Below are 27697 nucleotides of genomic sequence, written 5' to 3'. Positions count from 1 at the left end.
ATGACATTTACACTTTTGTGAGACAAATTAACAATTGGTTGGGGAATAATATCAATGTTGGGTGACAATTGCCGACTTGTCCCTTCTCTGGAGTATGTATACAGGAATTATGTAGTCAATTGGCACGGGTATCGTTTGCAGAGTAGTGATTAATTTAATGTTTGCAGGTCTGGTCAGGGGCCTCTCCGACGGAAGGAGACGACCTGCTGATTTGTGTATGGGGTTGTGTGTGGATACTGTGTTTTGGTGTTAAATTAGTCATTTAACATAGGGGGAAATATGTACATCCTGTATGTCTGGTCAAAGGTTATAATAATGACTCTGGTGATCTCCCTGATTATAGGTACAGGAATCTATTTTGGAATGCCTTCAATACAAGGAGAACGAGTAACAAAGAGGGCCGTGAAGCCAACAGGGGCCCTAGAATTACACAATGGGGGGAAAAGACGGTATACCAATTTGAATTGTGTAAGGTGGTAAATTGTGCACGCTGGGGCGACCCGGCGGGATACGATATTTACTTGTGCGCTTTGAGTACAGGACATGCAGGAGCTGGCCGGTATCCGGTGAACCATAGGTTCAAAGCGAACCAGCAGGTGGATTTGTGTTACAGTTGCAAGCAGGTCATTACCCACTCGAAACCGGGATACTGGGAGCCGACGAAGAATAGAAATTGGCGGTGGAAGGACAGGATCAAATTGGAAAGGGGTAGTATGCACTCGGTTACCCCAGGGGACAGACATCCCGTACTGTTGACCTTGGGTATAGATGTCTCGGGGGCCGATCCCCTAGGACAGATTATTATTAATTGGCTACGTCCGACACAAAGTTCATCTTGTCCGATAATGAGAAAATTTGCGAAAGTACCAGTATAAAAAAAAAAAATGCAGCTCCAGTGGTTTTTCGAACCTCCAAAGTTACGAGATATGACCTGAATAATGAATTAATCTAGGTAATTATTGGTTTAAGGAAATTACTATGGAAGGTAGGGACGCAGTCAAAATCTATCAAAAAGACTGTCTTGTTTGTGCTACGATGAATAACCTCAATTGGATTGTAAACCCTGTGGTCCAGGAGAATTATACTGCTGCAACTAAGTTCAAATTGACCTGTGCCTACCAGCTGATGACTAATGACAACCTGGAGGGTGAGTGCCAGCACTGTGATCAGGTTTATCCTCTGACGAAGGTGTAAGGTGCTCCCCTCTATGATGTCAATATGGTCCCTTCCCTTCCCTGTATCACACGAAATAAGAGTAAGGTAACTTTGGGCCCAAATAACAAACTTTCCCGATCAATGGGCCACCTAGATCCACAGTTTTGTAATTTCACGCTTTTCATTGAATATTATGATGCGGCCCGATTAAGTAAGATGAGGTCTGATTTGTGGTGGGATGTGTGGAGGTGGTTTGTTGTGGGACTTCCTACCCGGGGAATGGACAGGCACTTGTGCGTTGGTCTCTATGATAGCTCCCACAGTGATTAAGCCCCTCTCTGAGCAGGAACTCACTCAAATGGCGGATTTCACATGGGAGCGTGACTGGTGTGGGGCAGCTTGAACCGTTTCCGCCGTATGGTCAGTGGCTTTAATGTGGGCGGAAATGCTTGGGAAGAAGGTGAAGACCCCACCTACCTGGATGCCATTGGAATTCCCAGAGGTGTCCCGGATGAGTATAAAGCTCGCTGCCAAATTTCCGCAGGACTTGAGTGTATTTTTTTATATGGGTAACTCCGAATAAAAATGTTGATTTCATAAATTACCACCATTACCAAATTCAAAGATTGGTGAATTTCACCTCCCAACTAGCGGAGGGCATCCATGAGCAACTATCAGCTACATCTCTCATGGCATTCCAAAATAGGTGGGTCCTGGATAGTATGTTAGTGGAATAAGGGGGTGCCTGCTCTCGAATTAAAGGACATTGCTGTACAATTATCCCCAATAACACGGCGCCGAACGGAAAGATCACCAGAGCCATGAAAGGTTTGCAAGCCATGTCTGTTAAACTTAAATCAATGTCTGGAGTGGAGGACAACCCATTCTACAGCCTTCTTAACAGGATGTTTGGTAAATGGAGAGGTCTCATACTGACGTTGGCAACAACAACCATAATTGTCATGGCTGTGCTTGCTATTTGTGGATGTTGTATTATCCCTTGTCTCAGGAACCTGGTTCTCAGAATTGTCCTCAAGGCCTTTGTGGGTAAGGACCCCTACGGCCAATATCAGCTGCTGTCCCTGGACGAGGACAGGGTGGCGATGGAATCGCTCGCTCCATTGAACGATACCGGTATAAGCTCTCTTTAAATTGTTTAGTTTTGATGTGCTAAGAATAGAATAATGAGCATTGCAGTGAAATAGTTAGTAGGTATAGGGCTTGTTGATCTTCTGATTATCAGAAGATCAACTTGGGGGATTGAAGGGAATATAGAATACTTTATATTCTAATATGTAATTCTAACTAGTTTGGAAGAGAATGTGTATTGGAGTATAGGAGTATATTGCAGGAAGGCCCCCAGCGGGGGGTATGTGGCCCCATCAGGGGATATTTGGAGACAGATGGCAAAGAAGAAAGGAACTGCGGGGAGCCACTATAAACATTGAATGCAGGAGACATCGGCAGGCGACGTCTGGACCCAGATGAAATAGTCATCATTTGGCCGAATAACGATGACGTCAGATTACGGACCAATCAGACGACAGCGATTCCACACCGGCCTGTTTGAAACATTGTATAAGTCTGGGGGAGAGTCAGATAGTTTTGTTCTACTACTGTATCTGCTAAGAATAAGTTAAGGTAGTTACGAACCCAGAGCTCTGCAAAATGTATAGACTCCGTCAGGAATAAATTGGTTGCTTTTTATACATTGGTGTGAACGACGTTCTTTCACGAAAACGAACACGCTTGGAACCACGGAAATTAGGGGATTTTAAAACACAGGTTCCTTCAAACTGCAGTTAAAGGAGCTCTTAAAAACACTCTTAGCCCTGAAGATTGCACTGAAAACAGGCTTTATGTGGTTCCGACCTTAAGGGGAAGAGTCATCCACTGGGCTCACACGAACCAAACTGTATGTCACCCAGGCATTACCAAAACGCAATCAGTGGTCGAACAGCGCTTTTGGTGGCCTAATGTTAGGAGGGATGTTATCGATTATGTCAATGCTTGCCAGGTATATGCTGCTAACAAACCCTCTCGTCAACGTCCTTCTGGGGAGTTGCGACCTCTGCCAATACCACAACGTCCTTGGTCAGACATTTCCGTAGACTTTGTGACAGGATTACCGGCCTCGAAAGGAAATACCACAATTCTAACCGTTGTTGACAGGTTCTCGAAAATGTCTCACTTCATTGCACTCCCAAAACTCCCCTCAGCTAAAGATACTGCAGAGTTAATGATCAATCAGGTATTCAAATTCCATGGTTTCCCCAAGAATGTGGTGTCTGATAGGGGTCCCCAATTCATTTCGCAATTTTGGAAGGAGTTTTGCAATCTCATAGGTGCTACCATCAGTCTGTCATCTGGGTTTCACCCTGAAACCAACGGCCAAACCGAGAGGCTGAACCAGGACCTGGAGACTGGGCTCCGATGTCTCGCTTCACAGGAGCCGCGATCCTGGTCTCAGAAACTGGTTTGGGTCGAATTCTCCCACAATTCCCTCCCCTCTGCATCCACTGGTCTATCGCCTTTTCACGTTGTGCATGGTTACCAACCATCTCTGTTTCCTGCCATAGCCCCAGAGTCCCCAGTTCCAGCGGCATTGACCTTGGTGAGACGCTGCAGGAGGACCTGGGAGCGAGCCCGCCAGATGCTGCTGCGCCAGGGACGGTCCTACAAAGTCGCTGCACCGGCCCCGAACTACAAAGTGGGTCAGCGAGTTTGGCTCTCGACCAAACATATTCCACTCCGGGTGGAGTCCAACAAACTCGCTCCCAGGTTCATTGGGCCCTTCCCCATCACAAAGATCATCAACCCTGTCACCATGAAGCTTAGGCTCCCAAGGTCGATGCGGGTCCACCCTGCTTTTCACGTCAGCCTACTCAAGCCAGCCCGGGAGTCCCCTCTGGTCTCGCCTTCCAGGCCCCTTCCTCCCCCCCGGTTCGTGGATGGGGGCCCCGTCTTCTCTGTGAAGCGGCTGTTGTCGTCTCGTCGGAGGGGGTTTCAATATCTGGTGGACTGGGAGGGCTACGAGCCTGAGGAACGTTCATGGGTGCCGTCTGCGTTTATCATGGATGACTCGCTCATTCGGGACTTCCACGTTGCACATCCAGGGGCCTCTGGGGGCTGTCTGGGGCCGGCCGTTAAGGGGGGGGGGGGGGATACTGTCATGGGTGTGTGTTCCGGTTTTTTGTCTGCAAACTTCAGGAGTTTGACAGTAGGGTTCGCTGAGGTGCAGTCGTTCGTGTAGAGAGAGAAGAGCAGCGGAGAAAGGACACAACCTTGGGGCGCCCCAGTGCTGATGCTGCGTGTGGATGAGGTGGCCTCCCCCAGCCTGACCTGCTGTGTCCTGCCCGTCAGAAAGCTGTAAATCCACTGGCAGATGGCAGGTGAGACGCTGAGCTGGAGAAGCTTGGTTGAAAGGAGTTCAGGCATGATGGTGTTGAACGCTGAGCTGAAGTCCACGAACAGGATCCTCGGGTAGGTCCCTGCACTGTCGAGGTGTTCTTGGATGAAGTGCAGTCCCATGTTGACTGCATCATCCGCAGATGATGCTGCAGGGGGTCCAGCAGGGGACCTGTGACACTCTTGAGGTGGTCCAGCACGAGACGTTCAAAGGACTTAATCCATGCGCCATAGACCGCACGCGTTCCGCCGCTGAGTAATTCTGAGAAAAACCCTTATGGATTTGTGAAAGTTGGTGAGAGGAAGTCCCGAGTAGACGCTCTAATCCTAAATCGCGTAATGTCTCCAAAGATGAATGAAAAGCACAAAAACAAGACGGTACTAGCGAGCTCGTTACCGAAGCGAATACGCGGGTTGACGCCATCTTGGATCTTATTGCGTTATTGCAACGGGGTGTGCCAGGCACTTGTGTGGACTCACTCACCTCCTGAGGAATGTTCCAGGCCATGTAAACATGGCTCTTAAACTCATCCATCCAGACCTCTGCAACTCTGAGGGCATTGCGTCGCACGTGAGATGTCAGGTCCTCCGTGTAAGGTTTATGAGCACGCTCGATATGGGCAATGCGGGCACAAGGTAGGACCTCTACGCTGCCGCCACACTGCCACACCTGGTTTTGAACAAAATACACAGGAAGAATACAGTGTCACACTGGAAGACATGCTGGAAGAGTCACAGAAAGGCATTCATGTTGTTGTGACAGGCTGTATTGACAGGCCTGCTACACAATTTTGCAGGAAGAAAAATAAAAAGACTAACTGCAATGCGCCACTCACAAATAACACTGCAACTGTGATGTTTTATTATTGTAATGAAAAGGGCAATTTTGTCTGTGCAGACGAGGGAACCAAATTCATTAAGCTCCAACATGCTGGTGCTTTGCCACTTATCAAGTGCACAGGCAGCTGAGGAGCCTCTTCACGGTGAGTGCAGAACGCCACGACTCACAAGCAACCTTTTTTTTTTTTTTTTTTTTTTTTTTTATTCACCTCTCTAGCCTTCTATGGCCTCGCCTGTCAGGAGGACGCTCCCCAGATGCAACATTTTCAAAAGGGAGAGGCCAGAATCCATGTTGATTCAAATTCAATGACACTAAATTATGACATCATGAAGATTGCTGGGAGGTTTGGGACTTTGATGACTTTTGTGTTTTCTTGACGTTCAACCATTAGTGATGGCCCACGAGAGATAAGAATGTTGTTTTCTACACTCAAGGTGCTTTTAATGGGAAGTTTATTAAAGTGTAAACAAGCACTTTCACATTAGGGGCAAACGGGTCAGTGCCCCACCAGATCCTGCAGATGGTGATACTAATAGAATCGTTCATCTGAATCAAGGTGCAGTAAAGGCATTTATTTTCACTTGCCACCGTTACGTTCCATTAGCCAATCAGATCCAGCAGAGAGAGCAGCACTGCACGTGGTTGACCATTAAACAGTGATGCATTGAGATACGACCGACGTGCTTTTTTTCGACATACGAGCCGCCGTTGGGGCAGTTTTTTGCTTCGTCTTGTGAATACAAATTTGACGTACGAGCACCGTATGGTGGGACTAAACTCTGTTTGGCAGATAGTAAACAATTCTTCAGAAAAGAAGCTTCGAGCTGTTTATTGCTACTCCCAGTTGAAGTTCACTGTCTAATTAAACAAAACAAAGAGGATTACATGTTGTGTATTCAAAACAACCAACTAACCTTTTGCCTTCGTAAAGTCTGTTTAGATTAATACTAACAAACAATGCAAAATGCCATACACGGGCTAACGAATAGCATCGATATTGCGATGTTATAACCCTTTGAGCAACATACAGTAGTATATTTGAACACAAACAGTGGAGCAACACATATAGAGATAGACAGCTATGTGGGTATGACTGCTGCTGTTTCACAGCACAGTCACTAACTGCACTTCATTTAGATTATAGTTTTTTATAGTACCACCTCATCGCAGGTTGTAATTTGATGTGCTTAATGCGAAAGCTTTCAATCCAAATCCTGGATTCCGAGGGAATAAAATGCCAGTACCACTATCAATATCATTCAAGTTGGTAATTATACCTTATATTGCTATCATATACCGTTACGCGCTAACATTAATAAACACCACCTTAAAATCATGTTCAATCGTTAACTTGATGCACTAAAAAATAATTCATAACATTTTTTAAAAAATCACTGATTTATTACACTGTCGTTGATGAAAATGGTAGAACAGCCGTCCACATCAAAGCCTGCTCTCACACCGAGTCCCCGACCAGACAAAAAAGCCTTTAATACTTTATAAAAGCAAACGAGCGTGGTTACATCATCTTCTTAAACTTTATGCATTCCAGAAAAGTGGGAAGTCAAGGGTTTCCGGACCTCCGTCCAGGAAAAGTGCACTGCAACGCAACTCGAACTGGGTGGTCCAAGTCAGACGTGGAGTCAAGAGGAAAAAGAAATATACACCCCGACTTCACCGAGTTGCTTCAACCTGACGTCGCTCGGCAATGGCGACCCCATGGAGACACAAACATAACATAAAAACTATTTACGAGATTGTATAGTTGTCTTTATTTAGTTCTTCGACATAACGTCACGTAACACAATGTGATTTGTACTGAGTGCGTGACGATTTGCCCCTCTGCTTGCATGTTATTCGGTGAAATGTATGAAATCCTTTTCAGGTAAGATATTCCTTTATTTATATAAATAAAGTTAATTATGATTTTTATATAGGCCTATATAGCTTACAAAAACAATTTAGCGCAATCAGCCATCTCGCAACTAGTACAATCCGAGTGGGATAAATCTGACTTCTCACTTATCTGGAATGTCGCATTAGCGCCATGCGTGATGCAATAAATAAAAGGGATGCTCTGACAAAGCAGTTTAATAGGCAGAAATGAATCTCTACACCCTTACCTTCGTCGCTGACCGCTTCCTTCTTTACCAAAACATTACAGATATATTTTTTTTTAACAAAACAGGGCTTCCTCAAATGTATCTAAAGCAAAGGATTTTCAGTGACTGTCTAAAAAAAACATCCAGACTCTCAATCTTCAAGCGACATAATGTCCCCATGGCTCCTGCAGTGAGAGGGAAGAGGCGGAGTTTTATGACGCCTCCCAGACTGTTCAAGCCTTCAAGAGACTTCAAGATTTGCTTTTAAGCTCATTTCAACACTTTAAAGTGGTTAATAAAGCATACAAGTAAACGATGACAGACCAATAGCATCGATTTGTGAAAAAATGTCGACTTGACCATTTTGGACACGCAGAAAAAGGTTTCCACCCGCCAGCGAGGACAATACGCATTATATTACATGCATCTATTGCCGATGCGTCCTAGCCTGTTCAAGGTAACAAGGAAGGTCAGACGACCTCGGTGGATGTCTTCGCTCAGACTACACGATGTCTTTTGCCACAGTTCAAGTTTTAGCCCATTACAGATGAATACGTGGCAATTTGAAATCGACTTTCGAGCGTCACAGGCCTACAAGTGCTTTATAATGTTGCCTCATTCACCCTGAAATCCGGCGAAGCAAGAGTTCATCCATCAGTCATGCCATGAGTCATCACTGGAGGCCTGAGGTAGAGAAGTGGCTGAGGTGGGCTGCATTTTGCTGATAAACATCGTGAGTCTGACGTATCATTTAATGGAAGCGCATCCATCATAGCTTCCTTTATTTGCAAAAAAAAAACAAAAAACCCACACACGGCTCTATTTTTGGACACGCCGCATCTGTGGTCGGGTGCAAGCGTATCCTGATTATCGTGCAAGCACAAGGCTCACCGCAGGTGTTTGCCAATTTGGTCGACTAGTCTGCGCCAAGCTAGGGCGTCGTTGGACACGTGGCAAGCAGAGTGATAATTCGGTTGCCAGCCCAGTTGCCACCCCTACTATCGGCAATGAATCTATCAATAAATGACAAAATTCAAAATTTGATGATCAATCTTTGCGATATTGTCTCCATAATGCCTATAAAAGTTTTAGGATCACTTTGGAATTCACTCCCACACCGACCCCCCCCTCCCCCCCCTTTAAGGAAAAAATTGCTGCATCTGAATTCAAAACAAAATTGGAGGTTCGACATCAGTGGTTCGACTCTATCTCTGACGAGGCTTAAAATATGGCATCCAAATGACTGACACAATGAGCCCAGTTAAAGTCAAAATGCCAACTGTGCCATACTGAGAAAGAAACACAAAACGTTCAGTCTTCTGCTAGAAATTAAAAACTAAATGAAAGCAAAAACAGAAATTCACTAGCGGTGCCAATGGTACCAGGTGTGTACTGACTCCCATTTAACATGAGTTTGAATGTGGCTGGTTAATTCTGAACACAGCCAACGTCACAATTATAAGAGGGTGTGCACACTTGCGCAACCGCAGGATATCCGTTTTTTATTTTTACTACATTTCTTGAAAAGATTTTTGAAAAATTCAGTTGAGTTGTATTGGTTTTAGGGTACATTAATGGTGGAATAATTTAGCTTAGTCGCTCTTTTTTTTTTTTTTTTTTTATATCACAAAAACATTGCATTTGAAAAGGGGTGTGTAGACTTTCCTTTGTTCCACTATATTTTGTACTCGTTTGGAAAAGTTCGAGTACTTTTTGCGTAACCCTGAAAGAAGGCTGCCAGGAGAGCATAAATGGCCTCTTGACAAACTTTTCAACGCACGTGATTGAGAATATTTCCTTAGAAATTTCATTTTCCATTTCATACTTACACGTCTCTCTGAAACAGTCTGCTTTCATCTCACTGCACCCAATCTCGCAGCCTCCAACGCACCAAGACCGAAAAGCAAAAACGAGAAAAGACAAAAAACGTTTCCTGCCGCAATCATTTTGCATTTCTTCAGCAAGCCATGATAACTCTTCACATCAAAGCCCATGCGAGGTAAACTGCTTCTCCTCCTCTGCTGCCCAGAGCAGAGCAAATAATTGGCATCGACTTCCCACTCGTATGCATCATCTCACGCTGTCTGCTATCAGTACACTTACCAGCCGCCCCACTCCATTTTCACGTTGCACCGCCGTCCTTCCAACAGTGTCCTCACAAAAAGCATGGGATTTTACGGTTGTACAGTTTAGTCGTAGTCGTGTGAGACTATGCACCGCTGCTCGCTAACAACTGATTAAGTGCCCCTGCATTTAATGACATCACATCACATCACATCACACCCGCGACCCTTGTGAGGAAAAGCGGCTCGGAAAATGGATGGATGGATGACACCTCAAACTCTAAAAACGATGAAAGCAAGAGTGAGAAAGGGGCTTTTGATGGCAAAATGAAAAGTTAGTCGTCTTTCAAGGATATCCAAAGATATATCTTTTTTGGGTGTCAATAGCTTGTCTGTAAAAACTTGGGCATCAAATGCCGCCCCGTGCGGTCACACACAGTGCACATGCCAGAAACCATCACTGCTTCGATCCGATGTTGCTTTGTTTCAAACTAAAGGATTGAAGCGGATGAATTTCCTCTACTGCATGTTATGTAATTTATGAATACATTTGTGGCGGCACGGTGGCCGACTGGTTAGAGCGTCAGCCTCACAGTTCTGAGGACCCGGGTTCAATCCCCGGCTCCGACTGTGTGGAGTTTGCATGTTCTCCCCGTCCGTGCCTGCGTGGGTTATCTCCGGGCGCTCCGGTTTCCTCCCACATCCCAAAAACATGCATGAATTGGAGACTCTAAATTGCCCGTAGGCATGACTGAGAGTGCGCATGGTTGTCTGTTTGTATGTGCCCTGCGAATGGCTGGCAACCAGTTCAGGGCGTACCCCGCCTCCTGCCCGATGACAGCTGGGATAGGCTCCAGCACGCCCGCGACCCTCGTGAGGAGAAGCGGCTCAGAAAATGGGTGGATGGATGAATACATTTGTATAAAAAACAAAGGAAAGTTTCATTTTAGAGAAGACTTTCTTGTTTATTATCCACGTGGACCCCACATCAACCATAATACTAACTGCTCTGCAAGCTATGCTCCACACGCACACACAAAAGTGTATGCCGCAAGTCTCGTTTATTACAAACCAAGCCTCACTGCTTAACTGCATGGTCTTCTTGCACAAAAAAAAATTAAAAAAAATGTAAAATTTTCTCTGGAACATGTGAGCACTGGGAAAGTTAAATTCAAGTTACTGCTTCAGCTGTTGGGACCTCAAAGGAGGTTATAATGCACAGTTTGTACATCTTGTTCAATGCTGCTGTGCTGAAATAAAAGGATTTTTGCACTGCGGGCTGGTGGGTCATCGCGTAGTTCGTCATGAACAACTACGCAACCAATTTGTCGTATTTTTTGTACGCAGATAAATGAATGTTTATAAATGCAGTTAAAAAGCAAACATATTATGAAATATCAACTATTTACTTGCTTGTACAGTGAATCCCTGCAATTCGCCGTGAATAGCGACATTCAAATTAACTCCCACCCAAAAACATTTGTAATTACCTATAGATAACACAAGATGGCAGCCAAGCACATTTTTCTATTAGACAAGGCCGACTAAATGAAGCGCCTTCCTTCAGTTCTGATGGGCCTGCCCACCCATCGAATGTGAAATTAAATAACCAAGTAAATCTATTACTGGAAATGTGACTGTGTCAAGTCATTTATATAATAACCGCCCCAACACGGGCTTCTCCACTCATAACTAGGCAGCTAGTCTGGGCAAAGATCCACCACTTTCGGGCGACGGTTGGAGTCCGGCCACTGGACTACACCTTCAGACACCCTGTGTCAAAAACCAAAAGGTAAGCAGAGCTGCATCAAGTCATGTTGCATGCATAGAGTGGCACTAGCTAACAGTATTCTCTCTTGATATGCGTCACCACTGTTCATTTTCTAAGCAAATTAGTTCAAAGTTCAGTTTATCGTTCCAAAAATGAATTAGTTCAGTTTTGTTTTGTTTTGTTTTCCTCAGTATGCCGCTGCAAGCTATTACCCTCAAAACACTGTGCTGGCATTTCCCCATTGTTGCCACCCATTCAGTCCACACTAATAGCTCGCTGCAGCACCAATCCAAAGTGAGTAAACCTGATATGAGCCAAGATGGGGCTCCAAATTCCTGGAGGTACTTCTGTTACTACTATGGAGTTTTCACAGGTTATTGTAATGTGGAAGCTAAATTTGAGCAAACGAAAAGAAATGACTGACCTCTGACTAGCTTTTGACTCACTGAAAAACATTTAAAAAGCCTTTGAGGTGCACAGCAGATGATTTCTAATCATAGCGTCAGGACAACGTCACATCACGTCAAGTAGGTCATTGTGCACCACGGTGTAATCAAACCAGCCCACCATGAAATTTGGAGTGTGTCCATTTTTCGACTTTTATGGTCAAGCGAGCCAAAGAGCCGCCGACGGCAATTTGCAGATCTAGCATATGATTGAGAAAAATTAAAATAAAATCAGTGCTGCACTCTCCTTCAGAGGCTAACAATATACCTGCAACTATGTCTTGTTAAATGGGATTTAATATACAGTATATTTAGTAGTGCGTATGCATACAGTCAACCTTCAAGGACTGACTTGAATATCTGGCTCAGCGATACTTCATCGGGGCTGCAGAGGTCGCAGGAATTGAAGCTGCGACTTTCCAGTTGAGCGATGACAACCTGAGCCCAGCTGCCCCTTCAGAAGTAGAAACACATGTTTGGACTCCTCATGCCAAGGCAGAAAATGCATTTTACCACTGGGTGCTAACCCCATCAGCTGTAATTACAAAAAATGAAAATAAAAAAAGGCCTTTGTGCATACCCGTCCATCACCTGTGTCCTCTGTCCTATTTTATCTTCATCAAACCTTTGATTCACTTCACTTAAAGAATAAATACAGATAAGGCTACGTTTCATTTGTAATTCGCCGGCATCTCACACTCGTTGCCTACAACTCTTCTAAAGCTTAGCCATGTGTTTAACTTACCTACAATGCGCGCCGCGGCACACCTGTTCATAACGCTTAATGTTGAATGTGAGAGAGACAGAGAAAGCGCGAAACAGCATTTTCTGGAAATGCAACCGCACTGTGCATTGTGTATGTGAATAACAGTTTTTTTTTTTTTTTTTAAGTTGTTGACAGAATATTATCAAACTTTTATGTTGCAGTATGTGCCCCCAACTCACCACTCTGACGCCAAATGTGGCGCCGGGCCCAGCAGAGCAGCTTAATTCAAACTTTGCCGGTGCAACAGTTGCTCAGCGTCTATGTTTCATCTGTAGAAAGTCTTGACAGAACGTGAGGAACGTCAGAATGTGATGGGCCGGGAGGGAACAAACTGGCATCGGGCCTACGCGACTCAGCAGCCCCCCCCCCAAAAGCTTAGTAAGACTTTAATATAGAGAAAGAAATGGTCAAAATCCGACCCCACACTACATTTTGGGCAAACGGGTGTCCCGTGGCTACTGGGAACAATGCAAATGGAGCCTGAAGCACGATAATAACTCATACATATGCTGTGTGAACTTTAGTGGATTTCTACATGTGCTACTTTCCATTTGAACGTTTACCACAATTATTATGTTCATTATAAGAAGCTCAAGGTGTTGCTTTTGTCTCCTGGGCAGCTGTCAAGAATCACTTTTGGAAGCGAATGCAAAAATACCGAATTTCTTTAAAGACACATGTCAAAACACTGTTTGGGATTTAAAACACAACTCTGTGACACAGCCAGCAGGTCTTAAGGAGAATATCACTGCAGGAAGCTTGTTTGATTGTGTCACAGATACTGGACAGAAGATGAAGTTTGAGAGGAAATGTTGCAAACCAGACACTGTTGCTTTTCTGTCTGTGCGTCCTTCTCCGCGGGGATTCCACGATTAGGCTTTGGTATTCTCTCTGTGCTACTCAATCCTCCCAGCAGGTGTGTTGAAGAGCACCGTGGCTTGCACCAACGCGCAATGCTGCAGTCCCACTGCCTTTAACGTCGTCACTCAATGGCCAAAACATTAGCTACACCTGCACAACCGAAGTAGAACCTGTATGAGAGCTGTATATACAGGCATATATACACGTATGTTGTATGTAATTATATTTATATCTATACACACCTTCTTTATGAAGGTCAGTTTTGATCGACACAATTAGAGAGGTATTAATGAACCCATCATGTTGATTATAACAGTTGTAGTTTGCAGTGGCGTAGAGCTGTTTTAATACCTTGTCTCCATTTTGTGGCTAAATAAGGCAACCAAAGTATTTTTGTTCAGTTTGTTCAAACCTACGAATTCATCTCAAAATGTATTACTGCGAGAGCAATAACCTTCTTGATTCTGAATTGTGTTTGTCCTATCTGCACTTTTCACATTATGATGATGATGATCTTTATGCCAATTGTAGTGTTTTATTGCACTTGCAGTTTTTTCAAATGATCTCAACGATCCTCATTTGTTAGTAGACATTTCCAGGGAATTGTTGAGACTAATGGCGATGGCCGCTTAGCTGCTCTGTTCCAGGCAGGCTGCACTGGCACAATATTTGCTACTCAGGGGTGTTTTGGTACATTATTCTGTGAGTTAGCTCTCTGTTGTAAAAAAATAAAATCAAAATATCATATGGCCATGCAGGATGGGGAGAGCTTTAACAGTAAAGGTGACAGGCCCCTGAGCAGTTTTGGGTGGGTTGTGCCTTGCTCAAGGAAATGTATAATCTTTCCAACAACAAATCTCAATTGTCACGTTTCAGTTTGCAGAGGGATTAAACCCGGAGATCCTTTGGCCCCCAAGCAAATTGAACTGAGCCCCTGCTAAAGGCTAAAGCGGTGTAAAAGGTCCTACCTAACCATGTGCAATAAAGTGAAGGAAAAAAAAGAGCCACAATTTCCAGAATTACTCACAAGAGACTATGATGGCATTTACATTTAGATTAAATTAAACTGTAGAACGGGGGGAAAAAAAGGATGTCGCTCGCATAATTCCCTAATCCTATTCCTTTTAGTAATACTGTCATATCCATATATCATACTTCGCTCTCCTGTGTAGATAAGAAGAGTCAAAATATTATTACCAGCTCTCAGTTAAATGAATTGGAGATCTAAGAGGCTGCACAATATACAACCACAGTACGTAATAAAGGTCTTGTTAAATTAATACCCGAGAGTGTTCATCAAAATAGAGCATGACTATCTTTATAGATTTTCCATACAGCTCTTACGATGCATGAACTACTGTTTACTTCCTCTGTTTCTGAGAACAATAAACAAGGAAATCTCTGTAACAACTATAGAAGAATTGATATGCATGATTTAGGGCATCGACTATTCTTATCTCACGAGACAGTCACATAAAATAAACATTTGTGTCAGCGAACCTAATTAGAGCGCAGTGACTGATTGACAACAGACAGCACGGGTAGATTTTTCCCTTCATTTTACCCAGGATACCACTTTAAAGCCTCTGCCAAAGCCCGTCGCTGTCGGCCTAGTTTGTCTCTGAGGATCCTTCAGCTGCCAGTCATGCTAGCAGCCGGTGTGAAGACATGACCGGCACACAGCAGACAAGCCAGCCTCCGTGGGCTCCGCATTTCCAAAGAGGAGCTGAACTGTCAGCCTGGAGGCGAGCGAGAGCCGGTCTCAAACTGTGCAAGTAAACAACATGCAGTTTGAGTCTGAGGGACAATGTCATTCCTGAAAAAAAAAACAAAAAAAAATAACACTCTCGGCACGAACCTCGCCTCTTCTGGCCATCTTTGTCACAAGTGACCTTTCTCCGTTCGGCATCCTTTCATAAAATCCAGCGCTATGTAGTCAGTCTAACAAAAACGAGGAAGATCATTGTGTGAATTCTGAGAGTCACATTGAAATGGTCTCCAACTTTGTGTGTATATTACAAATGTGCTCCGGCGGTAATCAAGATGCTAAAATGAAAAGGCAAGTAAATACTGAGACATAGACACTGATGTTTCATTACGTCATGACCTGTCATGACGTAATCATCAACACGAACCAATAACTGAAATATTTGTGTAGTTGAAGCCACAATCAATGAGCTACTTAGTGCAGACTTGACATACCAAATATAGTAAGTACCTAACAATGTAAACAAGCGCACAATTCTCAAGTACACTTCTCTGAAGACACTTAACTGATAGACAGACAAATAGACTGTAGCAACCCTGCATGTTGAGTTCTGTGGTCTCCGATTGCGTGGGGGTCCATGAAGGCAACCGTGAGCGTGCACGCGTGCGCACGAGAAAACGAGCGAGAAAACTTTTTTGTTCCTGGTGACTAGCAAAGCTGTGGGTGATTGACGTTGGAGCACTTACTTACGTGAACGTCAGCGTTGCACCGCGTTAAACCAGCTCACGAGCAGTCCGGACTCCAGACGAAGTTGAAAGCTCTCACTTTTCATTGTGAATATTATTTAAGTTTAGTATTGTACGTCCTCCAGCGAGTCGGTCCTTAGCTCCTTGACAATTTCTGGCCGTGCACTTCGGTATGAATAATTAACCCACAATGCATTGTGCGCTGAACACGCCAGTAAAACTCTATTCTCAATGTGTAAATAAACAAGTAACAGCAATCAAATACACCTTTTACTAGGGAAAATAACAAAAATAGTGTGGCGACAGTGGAGCCGTGCATTGCATTATTTTAAAAATATATATATATATATATTTTCTGCACCTTCATTGTGGATTGTATGATAAACAATGTCATTTTTCACTACACATTAGAAACTAAGCGGTGTGAGTATTCGGTCAAATGCTTTTGGACACCCACGACCCTAGTGAGGATAAGCGGTAAAGAAAAAGTGTTAAGCGATATTGTTGTCTTATAAGCAACTATTATTGGTTTGAGGAAGTAACTGTGATCTAATGACTTCCCCCGGGTACAGTAACGCGTTACAATGCTCGTTACTCAAAATGGCGGCAATTTTGGAGTAACTTGTAACACGTTACCGGTATCACTGATCAAACGACCCACAATAAAACTGGAGGAGCACCACCAATACACTGCAAACCTTCATTGCCTTGATATGTTTTCATGTATCTTTCTTTTTTCCTCTTTGGTAGCTTCCAGCATCCACAATTTGTGATCCAATTACAATTCTTGGTTGTTAAAGTAAATGCGCTAATGGTAGTAATTCAAGTGTTACGTGGTCCGGCTAGTTTGTGTGCAACAGGTCAATTTTTCACGCATGGCAAAAATGCTGCAATGAGAGAGTTCCACATGAGTCAAAAAAATATACTCGAACTGTAAATTGTTGTTTCCCAACCAACAATGAACCCGTGCACTGTTAAGAAACAGTTCACCTGTGCAATCACCTTGAACAGCGGTGCTTTTACCACACATGTACAATCGCTGTTGTGTGCATTTGTGATGATGCGCATGGTGAGCGGTCTTTTGAAATGAAGTCAGTTATTACGGCCATCAACTTGTTCTGTAGGGCATCATACTAACAGAGTACATACCATAGCGTCACTTTTGAAAGCCTATTCAACAGAGGGGTAATGCAGTCATACTGTACTTTATGGCATTGATGGGTTCGGTCTTTTTCTACGGAAAATGCTGACAAGGAAAAAAGACGCGCCAGCAATTTAATGTGGGGATGTGTCTCTGCAAACGTAAGAAACAGGGACAGCAAGGCTTAGAACACACCTCAGCCAATCAGGGGTTGGATTATAGAACCAAAAGTTACATGGACAATTGTATGTTTCTAACCTTATGGGAACAACACTTTCTGCAACTTCAAATTTTCATTCAATGTCACTTCCTGTGTTCCAATGTTGTTGTCACATTTACCATATAGCAATTGATATGGATTATCCATCCATCCATGATATATATATATATATATATATATATATATAAAGATGCACGGTGCAAATCCTTTATCAGAGCGACCTGATGTACTAATAATGGCATTCTTAACCACAAACCACAGTACTTAACCCCAGTGGGTCAGTATTTCTGCCAATGACTAAAAAAAGCACTCACTTGATCAATATTTCTTAAGAGACTGCGGGTACTGAAAGTGAAAAGTGAGTCCCGATTTGACCTTGCTCCACAAACAGCCATAAAGTGCCATAACATTTAGTACTTTCGCACACACAGTATTTCATGGCACACAAGGTGACAACATTACTCACCCTGATGCCCAACTCCACATTCTCTCCCCCGTACACCTCCATGCCTTCATCCAACAGACCTATCTCCTCAAAGTACAGCCTGTCCACCACAAAGCAGCCAATCAGGGCGGGGCTCCTGAAGGTGGAATGGGGATGCAGGTCAGTATTGTTGACTTGATACAGTAACCACAGAGACAAAAAAAGAGGAGGCATGTAACCTTGGAGATGAAGATGAAACATTTGTGCATGAATAATGCAAGTTGAGGTAGGGAACCACAAAGTAACTCCTTCAACTTCTCAATGTTACTGGAATACAGTGGTGCCTGGAAATACGAGTGACCCGAATTACGATTATTTTTATTTTTTCCGAGTCAGGAGTTGACGTTTGGCCGATATTTTGCTTTGACTTGCGAGCAAAAACTTGAGAGAGAAATGCCGTATGGTGGCAGTAAACTCAACTCACTTCACAGCAAACAGCAGTTTGGTAGATAGTAAACAATTCTTCAAAAAAGAGGTTTCAAGCTGTTTAAAGCACAGCTGAAGTGTATTGTCAAACATAAAACTGAGAATTAAACGGGTATTTAAAACAACCATATAGCTTTGCCTTAGCAAAGTCCACTTAGCTTAATGCTAACAAACAATGCAAAATGCCATAGATTGGCTAATGAATAGCCTTTGTGTCACGGCGTTGTAACCCTTTAAGCAACGGATATTTGACCACAGAAAAACAACAAATGAAGACAGACAATATAACTTTATCCTTTGTGAAAAATGACTAACATTAGTGCAGCCTGACTGAGTTCGTTCAATTCTTCTTTGTGTGTGTCTGTCTACATTGCCGCCACGTGGCCAAGGCACGCACATCAGAGGGAGCCACACAATGTGCATTGGATTGAAGCAAAAGCTGTGGCAAAAACTGTTTAATTCTTTACATTCTATTTAATTATGTCATTACTGTATGTACAATATAACATTTCCTTACTAAAAACACCTTAAAGCAATTTTGCTGAATTTGTTTTCTGGAAGGCTGAAATGGATTAATGGCATTTCCATTCATTTCAACGGGGAAAGATGATTTGAGATACAAAGGTTTTGAGTTACGAATGTGGTCATGGAATGAATTAAACTCGCACTACTGTGTTTTTTTTTTTCATTAAAAAAATTACAATTTTGCACATCCGCTTGGATTTCGTAGGACAAGAACATTGATGCTGTACTTGATGTTGTATAGACACTGTGCAAAAGATAACAATACATCGCTATGGCTATTTTGTTCCACATCTAATGCATGTAAAAATAATAATAATAATTTTCATCAGGATGTGACGTTCACTTACTGGATAGGAGCAGTTTTGTTCCCCTTGTGCCACCAGGATTTGGGGGGGTTGAGGTAGCGACACCACAGCTCCCAGTCGAAGCCCTGAGCAGACAGCGGATACTCCTCAATCTCAAATGTGTCGTACTTGATGTTATCAAAGGAAGGCGAGATTATGCGAGTTTTGTCCTCTTTAATTCTCTGAAGAATGGGTTCAGCCCTTTAAATGAGAGAGAGAGTGCACACATAATTGGAGCATTTGTGTTTGCGAGCTTTTTCTTATCACCCTCATTATCATGCTTGTGTTTATGAGAAGGCACAGAGATTAATTCATTTTTTGCACATCTGATAAACTAATGGGAAATGCCCTTGTGTAATGTGTACAAAGATGAAAATGCTAAATGATAACAATTTGAAAACACATCTAAATGCACTTTCCGGCTGAATACAAATGATCATTGACGGGCTGCCACATTAAGCGGAAGCCAGGAAGTCATTAAAAAGTATTTCCAGCGAATCCACTCAGAACTACGAGTCACTCACCAGCCAACGTTGAACTCCACGTGGGCATCGAAGAGGGCAACAACTGGAGCACTGGCGGCCCGCCACCCGCTCACCCTGGACCGGATCAGGCCTTCCTGCTTGGCATGCCGCACCATCTTAATGAATCCCGGACGTTTGCTGTTGGTCTCTGACACAAAATCCTCCAGCTTCTCCTTCAGCTCTTCTGCAAAACACACACACACACACACACACACACACACGCACGCACGCACGCACACACATGCACACACATTTTTCAGTATCTCCAAAAGTTCCTGGAGATGACGAATGAAGTCAAGCGAAAAGTGTTGGTCAATAAACTTCCACCCACGTTCTCCTCCAGTGGGTATCATTTGATTGGAAGACGTCCAACAGGAAATGCTCACATCACTGGACCAAAGAGGCTTCTACAAACGAGACGTCTGCCACTATTGGTGGCCAATTGCAAGACTAAAGACTGTAAGACTTGACTTCAGTTCATTAGCTAAATTATATTTTGGATGAGGAATCAAACCTAAATCATGAAAAGGCACCGGAAAATTGATCTCAGTGCAATATGGTGTCTAATTGTCGTTAAATTATTACGTGAAAGAATCACTGCTCAAGTACAGTTCTGATGTAGTTAAGATTTACGTTCGATACATTTGCCTTGAATCTTTAAGAACTTTGGTTTTTAAACATTGAGGTATAACTTTTTTTATTTAACTTTTATGTGCAATTCATTGAAAATTAATCCATTTCTTAAGTACAGTTTTATAACATTTTCCTAGCAGAGTGTTGCTGTTCAAACTGTATACTGTATAATGTTACAGTGGCTTACCATACTATTAAATCTACTTTTTAGGAACTAAAACCTCTGTCTCGTTTTTGATGGACGCTTAGCTAAAGGTTTAACATTTTATTTAGGACTGTCAATTGATTCAACTTTTTTAAATCAGGTTAATCACACTTTTGAATTTTGATTAACACACACAGACACCAAATATGCCGCACATAGTACGACACTTTACTTTGAGATCTCTTTTTAAACTTGTCGTGTTTCAATGACAAGAGAGTTCACCGCTCCACTCTATGCAAATGACCTTTTTTTAAAAATAATTTTTCCCCCCAAAGTCAATTCGAGGTGACTTTTGAAGCAAAATGTATCGTTAATCACACCAGTTGAAGTCTCCTCGCTCAAGCATTGACCTGATCACTGACCTCAGCGCGTTAATTGTGACGACAGATTAATTAAACCTAACCATGTTACCATTTTATAGCGCCTTTTTGCAATGTACCAGTAGACAAATAAAGTTAGAAAAACATTTGTTGTATCTGTATTAAGACCTACAGCACTGTTGACTAGTAGTTAATTTCAACATTGACTGGTACTGCATAAATTACATGAGCCAGAGGCAGTTAAAGGCAAAGACAAATTGTGCATTCTTTAAGGTACTAACAACGTAGCGAATCTAAACGTAATAATACAAATCAATATTAGATTTATTATAAAAGAACATGAAAACAGTGGGGCGGCACGGTGAGCGACTGGTTAGCCCAACTGCCTCACAGTTCTGAGGACCTCGCCTGTGTGGAGTTTGCATGCTCTCCCCTTGCCTGCCTGGGTTTTCTCCAGGTACTCTGGTTTCCTCCCACATCCCAAAAAAACATGCACGATCGGTTAATTGAAGTCTTTAAATTGCCCGTAGGTGTGACTGTGAGTGCGAATGGTTGTTTGTTTATATGTGCCCTGCGATTGGCTGGTGACCAGTTCAGGGAGTACCATGCCTCTCGCCCGAAGCTACCTGGGTATATTGTCTGTCTACATGTGGTGATGCAGCGTTATTTTTTAAATATCTATTGCTTATAGGCTTATAACTACTGCAACATCGATGCTAGCTTTGTTAGCCCATCTATGGGGTTTTGCATTGGGTGTTAGCATTAAGTTAGCGGAATTCCACAATGTATGTAGGTTTGGTTAAATACTCTACGTGGGAATACAGTAATTGTTTATTTGCTGCTTGTTGTGACACTCGCTGCTATCATTTAACGCTCGTAACTCAAAATTCTGCTTGCAATTTAAGACAAAACAATCGGCAGAGCGACGGCCTCGTACCTCAAAACCTCCAAATTGTGTCATTCGCGAGCTGAGATACCACTGTATTCATGTCTAACCAGATGATTGGTTGAAAACTAGGAAGCGAGAGATGAAAACTCATTTGTTCGTCTCTTCTCCTGCCTTGCCACCCAATGTAGAAGGTAAGTAGTGCAATTTAAATAATTTTAGTATATGCTGTGGGCTGCTAAAATATGGACGGTAGGCCGCAAATGGACCGGCCCCGTAGTTTGGACACCCCCAACATCAAACATAAACATGCAAAAGTAAGCAAATAGTCAGGTGTAAGAGAGCTTGAACGCCATTTCAAATGTTATTTTCTACTTTAGAGCCAAATGGCCCATCTGCCCAACAAGCATGTCGTTATCCAGCAATGTGGCTCCAGCACTCCATGCCCGTGAAGTGCGTTAATGGTTCCCCTCGGCAGGCTTCTGCTCTTTTGGCAAGTCTCAGTAAAGCGAGGGAGAGACAGCCACTCAGCTAGAAGTATGCTGGGTTGGATAAAACTGGAATGGCACTAAGTACAGCGCCGACCCAACAAAAAAAAATTGTAGTCTTGTGTTTTGACTTATTCATTAGTTTCCCTGAATACTGATACGTTTTCAGCTCGTCTATGATCACCAACACACGGTAACATATTGATGTTAGTTCATTTGATATACCTTACCATCGCTAGTTAGAAAGTATTGTGATACCACCATAAGCACTCAAGGATAGACACAGCCGATGGAGCAGTTCCAATAGCTTTATGATACAAATGGTAAAAAAACCAACAAAAAAAAACACGTACTGTAGTTAGCACATTCATATACGAGCTGTCGATGGCCACAACTCATTCAAGTCATTCGACCATGCTAGCAACGTTAACAGCCAGCCAACTCTACAATTTCATTTGCTGACACCCATGTCACTCACCAGGCAGGCCAGGCCTTTTAAAGCCATACATAGGCCTACGCAAAGTCACAGATACTAAAGTAGAATGAGAGGATAGCAACTCTAAGTGGAAAAAAATAATCACATGCACATTATTGTATTAAATAATACCAAATTATTTGTATCCAATTATTCGATTAATCGATGGGTTAATCGGTAGAATACTCGATTCTAAATATTTTCGACATCTCCACCCCGAATATATTTACTGTATTTCTATTATTTTTGCTGGTCTGCTAGGAGAAGGTGCCAGGGGGTGGAGTAGACTGTTAAATTGTTTTGTTTAATATTTGGCCATTGTTTTTTTTTTCTTTCTGAAAACCCTAAACAAAAATGTAAAGTAATGAGCAGCGTTTCATCCTTCTAACTAAACTACTAAGCAACCATACAATACCTCAAGCATTCATGTTAGTGGACCCAAAAAAAGTGGACCAACGAAGCAAAGATAGAACTTCAGAGCTGTTTTGACTGCACAGACTAGAGTGTCTTTGAAAATTCAGCTGGATGAATATACGAACACTGTCACATCCTATATTAGTTTCTGTGAAGAGGCGTGTGTACCAACAAAGTAATTTTGCACATTCAATAACAACAAGCCGTGGTTCACTGCCAAACTTAAGCAACTTCGCCAGGCTAAGGAAGGCGCATGTCAAAGCGGGGAATGGGCCCTGTATAATCGAGCGAGAAACTAGCCTGACTAAAGAAATTAACATTGCAAAGAGGAACTATGCAGCAAAGTTGGAAAAACAGTTGAGCGCTAACGACTCTAAATCAGACTGGCATGCATTCCAATCGCTGACCCATTACAAGCGACGATCGTTTTGCACAATTTAAAAAAACAAAAAACAAAAAAACGGCATTACCAGATAACGAGCAACCCTTTATTGCTCAGTGACTGTTTTTCTCAATGTCTTTATGTCTCAAAAGTGGTCTCTGTCAATTGGCTGTCTGTTGTCGTACCAGAGCTGCTCCAACTACCGGAGACAAATTCCTTGTATGTTTTTTTGGACATACTTGGCATACAAAGATGATTCTGATTCTGATTAGCGGACTTTAGTACAAACTGCAAATGGAATGAAAGTGCAAGGCTAATGTCATTAAATTCCCTTCAGCATTTTAATTCTTGAGGGCATTTCATTTGTGTATTTTGCTTATAGCAAAGCAACTATAGTTATTCATTTGCAAGAGTGCGCCAACAGATTTCCGTACTTGTAATCAATTCAGATCTGTCAGTAATGAAGGCATTCTGTTTGTGTGTGAATGGAAAATAAGAATGATGGTGTGCTATGCCTCACAACAAATCATAATAAGGAACGGTTCATTAAGGCAGGAGTGACTGCTGGCCAACAGCCATCCATCTTTCATTAATGATAAACTAGTGTCAGTGTGATGGAAAGCAATGGGCTGTGGGATGACTGAACTGAGGCGGAGCAACAGGCATGCATGAGGCAAACCCAAGAATACATTTTGAGTGCAACAACAGGGAGCAATAACAACTATTGCTTGAACTAGGTCAGCATTGTCTTTCTAAAGCCATAACGCAGCATCAAATGTTTTTCCCCAAGAAGGTGGAAAGAATTACAAATGCTGTTTTATTGATATCTATTTTATTGATACCTAAAAAAAAGAACATTTCCACTGCAGTAAGGATTTTCCCTTTGTTGCTGTTCAATTTTGTTGTTGCTCTTGTCTGTTCAACACACCTATTTTTCAAAGTGACATTCCTATTTTCACTTTATCTGTTTAGTTTACACTACAGCTTTTTACACCCCAAAAATGGTACAGTACGGGTCCTTTTTTTTTTTTTAGCCCTCAATTGTACTAATGGACCTTGAGGTGTGTAATTTTACCTTTTCTAGAGCATATTTTTTCCTTACGTTTATTCCGGACATAATGTATACTCTTGACTTTTAAAACTCCAATAGTGTCTTTTTGCATGTTTATCACACTTAAATGTTTCCCTTCATCAAATAAATTTTAATATTAGTCAAAGACCACACAAGTTGCTCCACCACGGCAATGTTCTTCTCAGCCAGGAACTGTCAGATGCTCAGGGCATTGTGAACAGGCGCGTTGTCCTGCCACAACACTTGCCTCTTCTTGCCAACGCAGGATCTCTTTGCAGACGTTACATCAGGGGTGTCAAACGTACGACCCGCAGGCCAGAACCGGCCCGTTAGGGGATCTAATCCGGCCCGCGGGCACTTTAATGCCCATCATTTTGTTTATTTATTGATATAGACTCTTATTTTGAAACTCATGCCTTTATTTTGACACAAGTACAATTTAACCGGAAGTGCTGTTAGTCGCGCGACGTGACATGCACGAAGCTTAGAGAGAGAAGAAAGATCGGCGCGGAGGGGCACGCCTCCAATCAATGTGCAGTAAGAGAGTGAGACTGTGCGCCAATGCCAACATATGTATCATATCATGTATTGTTTGTTCAGTAGTTTCATGTGCATTTAGAAATTAGTTTGTGAAGTTAATTGGGACATGGGTTTATTAAAGCCCAGATAAGAATGGTTATGTTACGTTAGACAAACAAATCATGTGAGTGATTCGCTGTAGTGGCGTATGAGGGGCCGTTAGGGACATTATTCAGGATTAGCTCTCACATTTACTATTCAAATGCTTTCACACACACACACACACAAACTACTGAAAGGCTCTCATAAACACAACTCAAACACTCTCATACACACGAGTCTTGTTCTCATAAAGACTACTCTAACACTCTCATAAACACTACTCACTATTCACGTGTGAGCATAATCAACGTGTACGTGAGAATGATTGACATGAACCCGTGAATGCCAGTGACGTGTTTGAGAATGTGATTGACGTGCTCACGTGAACGCATTTGAGGAGTGTATATGAGTGTTTGAGTAGTCTTTATGAGAGTGTTTGAGTAGTCTTTATGAGAGCAAGACTCGTGCGTATGAGAGAGTTTGAGTTGTGTTTATGAGATCTTTTCAGTAGTTTGTGTGCGTGTGTGTGTGTGTATGTGTGTGTGTGTGTGTGTGTGTGAAAGCATTTGAATAGTAAGTGTGAGAGCCCATCCTGAATAATGTCCCTAACGGCCCCTCATAGTGGTGAACCCCTGACAAGGATAAACTGGAAGTCACTTCTTAAGTGAGATGTAAGCTACAAGATAATTTGATGCGTGTTAATAGTTGGTGAGGGCTTTGCGAATTGTTTGTGCAGACTAATGATAACCTCATATATATTAATTGTTTGTGTTTTCAGCTTTTTTTATGGCAAGCCACCCAGTGACAATTAAATAAGTAGCACATTTTGACGAATTTCTATTTTGCATTTACTGTGGATATGTGTCCTTAATTGACATAGCAAATACATTTTTCTTTCCCCCCCCCCACCCACCCCCCCACACACACACACTCTGTCAAGCTGCCTGTATACCTTGACAAGGCAGGAGGATAACTGCACTTTCATTCTAAAAAGTTCCCACTTTAGTTTGTATGGTGTGATGAGTCAGTTGAGCCTTTCAAGATTTCCAATGTGTAAATTGATGTAAATTTAAAAAGATTTCAAAATAAGTTGTTTTATAAAAAGGTACATACAGTTTATAGATCTACTGTTATCTCTAAGTTGAAACTGTAAATGAAAACTCAGATTCATAATATTGTTGAACTTTTTATGACATTTGAGGTTGCTCTTTTGATTTGAAACAAGATTGGCAACAAGATATCAATAAATGTGAATACTTTTCCAAATGTAGTTGTAATTATGTGCACCCAAAAAAAAAGGTAAAAAAAAAAAAAAGTTGAATTGTCGTTATTCATAGCTTATAAGGCCACTAATATACTGGTCCGACCCACTTGAGATCAAATGGGGTTGGATGTGGCCCGCGAACTGAAATGAGTTTGCCACCCCTGCGTTACGTGATGATTTGGCCCGCATTGAAGGGGGAAACTCATAGTAGTACTCGTTTGTAGTTTGGGTTTTGAAAGATATCTTTTGTGACACCACTCCTGGAACCTTTCTGACACACCTCATGGAATGATGAGCAATTACCTTTCAGTTGACTTTTGAGCTGAGGGCGAACAAGCAATTCATCGATACATTAAGAAGATAATTATCGGAACCATGGTCACTAACTGTGATCCTTGTTTAATGGCAGCAACTTTCCAAACAAAGATTGACATATAATTCACGGGCAAAAGTATGAAGAGATGTGCGACGAGACGTGTATTTTAACAACCTCTGAATATTCATGTGAATATATCTTGGACAAATTCTAACATCGTATGAACACATTGAGGAAGGACCTCTGTTCCAGAATGACCATGAAGCACATGGATAAGGTTGGTGTATAAGAAATGAGACCACATTGAGTAGATAACACATTTGCTTCAGAGTGTTGAACGTTTCACACTCACAACTCATTGGAATTAAGAGATTTTGTGGCTTATCGAATCATAAATCTTGTGAGAAGCTACAAGTCTCACACGTCACAAGTCTTTCCAGGCCACAGCCTGGGATGTTATCCAATTAGGGAGGAATGAGCTAGGTATATCCACCCTTCTCGCACCCCGCACGTCGCTCCTGACGGCTACATGTTCTCCTGCATGCTAATTCTCTGTAGGACGTGAGCTGTGACACCGGCGGTTGACAAACGTGATAAAGCGTATGACTGATATGTTAGCTCTGGCTCATGAGCCCCTTCCACAGTGGCAGCTACATAACCGGTCAATAGGCTAATGACATTTTTGGAAGACATGCTCCACAAGTGTTGTCATAACAACAACATGAGTAGTAAAAGTGTGGAATGCCACCTGCAAAATGTCAAATCGTGACTTGGCTTCCTAGAGGAGCTCAAGGAAGCAGCTCCAGGGCTGCCAATTAAAAGATGCAAAACGCTTGTTTTTGAGATGTAATGTGATAACGCTTCCGTCTAGCTGAGAGTTTTGGATTTTCCCATTTATTCTTTTTATAGTAACATAGTGATAGCTGGATATTTTTAGCTCGCAGCCCATGAAGAGCCCGTGGGAGTGTGATCGTTGTCATCGCAGCATGTTAAGATAACATAACACCGATCTACATTCTGCTCCAGGAGGCTGCAGGCCAAGCTGCATGTTTTGCATTATTGACTTGGGTAAACAAACCTCTCTCAGGGT

At 42.5% G+C, this 27697-nt stretch overlaps 1 protein-coding gene across 1 annotated transcript in view; it reads right to left on the bottom strand.

Annotated features, from left to right (window-relative positions):
- Positions 1–27697, bottom strand: part of galnt18b (UDP-N-acetyl-alpha-D-galactosamine:polypeptide N-acetylgalactosaminyltransferase 18b) — a 74690-nt gene that overhangs the window by 11870 nt on the left and 35123 nt on the right. Inside the window, exons 4-7 of the mRNA XM_061670713.1 lie at positions 19532–19715; positions 19011–19208; positions 17695–17809; positions 5048–5233 (exon numbers count right to left, since the gene is read on the bottom strand). Coding sequence (XP_061526697.1) covers positions 5048–5233; positions 17695–17809; positions 19011–19208; positions 19532–19715 — 683 coding nt within the window. The remainder of the gene's footprint in view (positions 1–5047; positions 5234–17694; positions 17810–19010; positions 19209–19531; positions 19716–27697) is intronic.

Source organism: Phycodurus eques, chromosome 2, assembly GCF_024500275.1.
Source record: "Phycodurus eques isolate BA_2022a chromosome 2, UOR_Pequ_1.1, whole genome shotgun sequence".
Taxonomy (NCBI): Eukaryota; Metazoa; Chordata; class Actinopteri; order Syngnathiformes; family Syngnathidae; genus Phycodurus; species Phycodurus eques.
This window is presented reverse-complemented; position numbering and strand designations above follow the sequence as displayed.